Source organism: Arachis stenosperma, chromosome 6 (genome assembly GCF_014773155.1).
Source record: "Arachis stenosperma cultivar V10309 chromosome 6, arast.V10309.gnm1.PFL2, whole genome shotgun sequence".
NCBI lineage: Eukaryota > Viridiplantae > Streptophyta > Magnoliopsida > Fabales > Fabaceae > Arachis > Arachis stenosperma.
The window spans coordinates 127,031,667-127,035,319 of NC_080382.1; the positions used below are offsets into that span (position 1 = coordinate 127,031,667).

General features: G+C 32.1%; 1 protein-coding gene across 1 annotated transcript; it reads right to left on the reverse strand.

Moving 5' to 3' along the window:
• Positions 1-1,317: 1,317 nt before the first annotated feature.
• LOC130933100 (uncharacterized) lies at positions 1,318-2,902 on the reverse strand. The gene is made up of 2 exons (XM_057862611.1): positions 2,672-2,902; positions 1,318-1,589 (listed from the first exon to the last, which is right to left on the reverse strand). The coding sequence occupies exons 1-2, from the start codon at positions 2,818-2,820 to the stop codon at positions 1,322-1,324; spliced, it is 417 nt and encodes a 138-aa protein (XP_057718594.1). The 5' UTR covers positions 2,821-2,902; the 3' UTR covers positions 1,318-1,321.
• Between the last annotated feature and the right edge of the window lie 751 nt (positions 2,903-3,653).

Genomic DNA, 3,653 nt, shown 5'->3' on the forward strand with positions numbered 1-3,653 from the left:
ATTATAAAAAATTATTCTAATTATAGTTTAAAAAAAATTACCTAAAAACTAGAAGCCTTAAACAGAGCATGCAAGAGGGAGAGACCAAAACAAGGAGCAACTTCGAACAGGCTTTCGAACAATGGCTACGATATAACAGAGCTGACCCCGGCGGGACCGTGGCTGCGTGATCGAGACTTCCACGTTCGCAAGGAAGCAGTGCAATGGAGGGGTAGGAAGATTGCGATGTCTGCTTCGTGATAGAGGGGAAGTGAGGGAGAAGGTGGTGGCTGTTTGAAGTTGGAAGTTCCGACGGCGGCGGTAACAGGCGGTGGCTGGACGGAAGTGAGGGAGGACCAGGAGCTCGATGAGAGGAGCTCTGGACTGAGTGTGAGAGAGGCAGAGCGAGAGTTCTGGAGGTTGGAATTAGGTTAGGGCTGGAGTAGTGGAGTTTGCAAACGACGACATTTACACTACTAGAAATAGGGGATTTTCGGACGAATTTTGAGACGAAATTGAAATAAATTTCGAACAAATTATGGACAAAATTTTTCTTTCGAACAAAATTGAGACAAATTTTTTTCGTCCCAAAAACCCTTGTTGCTAATTTACATTTTGTCTGAAATTTTGTCCGAAATTTTTTTCAGACGATTTTGTGACAGATTTCGAATAGGCATTTATCTGCTAGATTTCTAATTATTATGATGTATTTTAGACAAATTTTAGACAGATTAGCCAACTAAAGACAATATATTTCAGACAAATTTCAAACGTAAAAATATTTCATTTTAGACAAATTTCAAACAAAAATATACTTTATTTCAGACAAATTTTTAATGAATTTAGTCAAATATAACAAATTTTTTTCGAACAAATTTTAGACAAATAAATTATTTCCTTTCAATTAAATTTTAGATAAATTTAATTTAAAAGAATTTACATATTTGAAACAAATTTTATACAAAACAAAAAGTTATTTTCGTACAAAATAATTTATTATTTAATATATAAATATTTTAGAAAATAAATTGTATTCGATCTGATTTCTATATTAAAATCATTATAATCATTTTTTTTCATTTTACATCATCGAAATTATAAACACATAATAAAATAATGAAAAAATTAATTACCATAAAAGAATTAAAAATATATTTATTATTAAAATACTTTTGTTCATAAATATAATCAAACTAAAATTAAAAAAAAAATAATTAAACAAAAACAAAGAAAACCTTTAAAAAGGTCACAAATCATGAATAAATTAAAATGTACTAATTAATTCACCTAAAAATTCCTTAATCTAAATAAGAAAAAAACATATACTCTAGACATCAATCACTCATGTTAATATGTTATCATTAAAGCTTGTCCGAAGCTCATCTTGCGCAGGAACAAACATAGTTGAAGGAAGTGGAAGATTCAACTTTTCACATAAAGCATGAAGTGTCTTTTCAGTAGAACCAATTCTTTTTTGTTGAGCTTTTAGTTGATGTCCTTGATCTTTCAACTTGTACTCAGCATCATCCAACTTAACTGTTTGGTCTTCATTCATCATTTCTTGCTCCTTTAATTGACAAGTGTTTTTTATTTTTTTTAAAACCTGACATCTAAAACAACATAAAAATTTATAAGATTAGTAACACATGTTGCATTTAATTTTCAATAACATATACATCATTGAAATAATTAAAATAATAACAATGTAAAATAGTACTTAGTTGCCAAAAATAATCAATTAGAAAGTAAAATAAAGTGCTACTGTGCTTTAGTGCTAATATATGTACATATGAGCATTAATGAGTAAAACTATATACATACATATACTACAAAAAATTAATTTAGAAAAAGACACTTCACGTAACATATTTCACGAATGTCTAAAATTTGTAGTTTATTAGGAATGATAAGATTTTTTTTGCGATCACTTCAAACTCTCAACAATCCCTACAAGGGAGTGAGTCACAAAACAAAGTACCAGAAACATAAAAACAAAGTTTTCAGACAATCATCAATAAAAAGATCAAAACAAGATGCTAAAACTACAATCATAAAGCAAATAATGTAGAACCTACTGAACAACCATATATGAAATATTAAAAAACACCTAACTCTTCTTTATAGTCTCCTTAAATCTTGCAAATCACCCTCCTCTCCATTCGTTCCAAATGCCACTGATCCTTATACATTAGTATATGACCAATCAACACCTCCATAATAATCACCATATATATTTCCTCCTATTCAGCTCCAAAACATGTTCCAAGAAGACAATCCGATCTATAAATAACTTGCATTTTTGCGACAAAGAACTGCACTCATTCATTTCATGCTCAAAGATTATCTCACAAAAAATACCTCCAATAAAAAAGGAACCCCAACCTCCAGTTTCACTTTAATTAAATCTTTTCTTCTGCTATATGAGGCCTATAGACAATACATAAACCACATTGATAAATCTTTTCTTTTATACACCCTTTCAAAATCACCCATCTAGATCCACGAACAAAATATCACATAAGAAAAAATTCTTTCACCATATACATATTATGCCACTAGAGGAATAAGCTAATAAAGTATACAAGGTCCAATTTAAACCAATTTTTGGACACTAATAAGGTATATAAGGTCTAGAAAAGAAATTAGAAAATAATATGATGATTCATATATGATGCATTGCACTCTGTCTCACCTCATTCTCGTTGATTCCTGATGCATTGCAAGAATTTGGAGACGGTGACCTGTTTGATGGTATTGAACTACGGGACAGTTGCATATTCTGTTTGGGGACCATCTTGTTGTACTGCAAAGCTTGCTTGTAGCTATATTATTCATCAACATAATAGATTATGAGTTCACAACTTTCCTCCATTTCTAAAATGCTTTGAATAAAAGCAATCAACAAGCAATGGTTTCAACTTCCAACATTTAACTACACAAAATATGGAGAAAGATATATATAGGAAAGCGTCTCTTACAATAGCTCTATGATACTCCCTCTCAGGGAAGAATGAATCACCAAGTAGCACCTGCGAAATGGAAGCAATAAACATTTTAGAAGATTGAAAACTTAATAAATATATGAAGAGAAAAAAATTAGAAAACTTGGAAATTTGCACAGACCAAGCTCTCAGCTTTGAGGTGGGGACGAATTCAGTATTTGCAGCGGGTGAAGAAACAAAAAAACAACTCTGTTCAAAACACCATACAGAGGATACAATCCAAAGGGCAACAAAAAAGAAAAAGGAGAATCACTGTAATGCAATTGTACCAAATGCATTTTTAGTTAACAATGCAGAAAGTAACCAATGCATAAAAAAAATTTTCAAATTCACCAATCATTCCTAATATTTCCTATCACAGACCAAGTAAGAACAAACCCTAACTTCTTAATAAGCCTCTAATCTATACTTAGAAAGACCAAAGGACCATTGATAAACCTCCAAGCCATAATCTGACAAAGAGAACCATCATTAACAAGCAAATTGACAAAGAAACAAACAAGAATCACATCACTACTCACAAAAAATTGAGACTTGGCAGAGGACGCACAAAGACGCAAAGTGGCAAGGGTCAGAGGCTGGCGGGGGTGCGAGGTCTGAGACCAGAGAGGCGGCCACATGCAAGAGGCAGAAATGAGTGGGCGTGAGAGCTGTGACCTATGAGCGCGAACT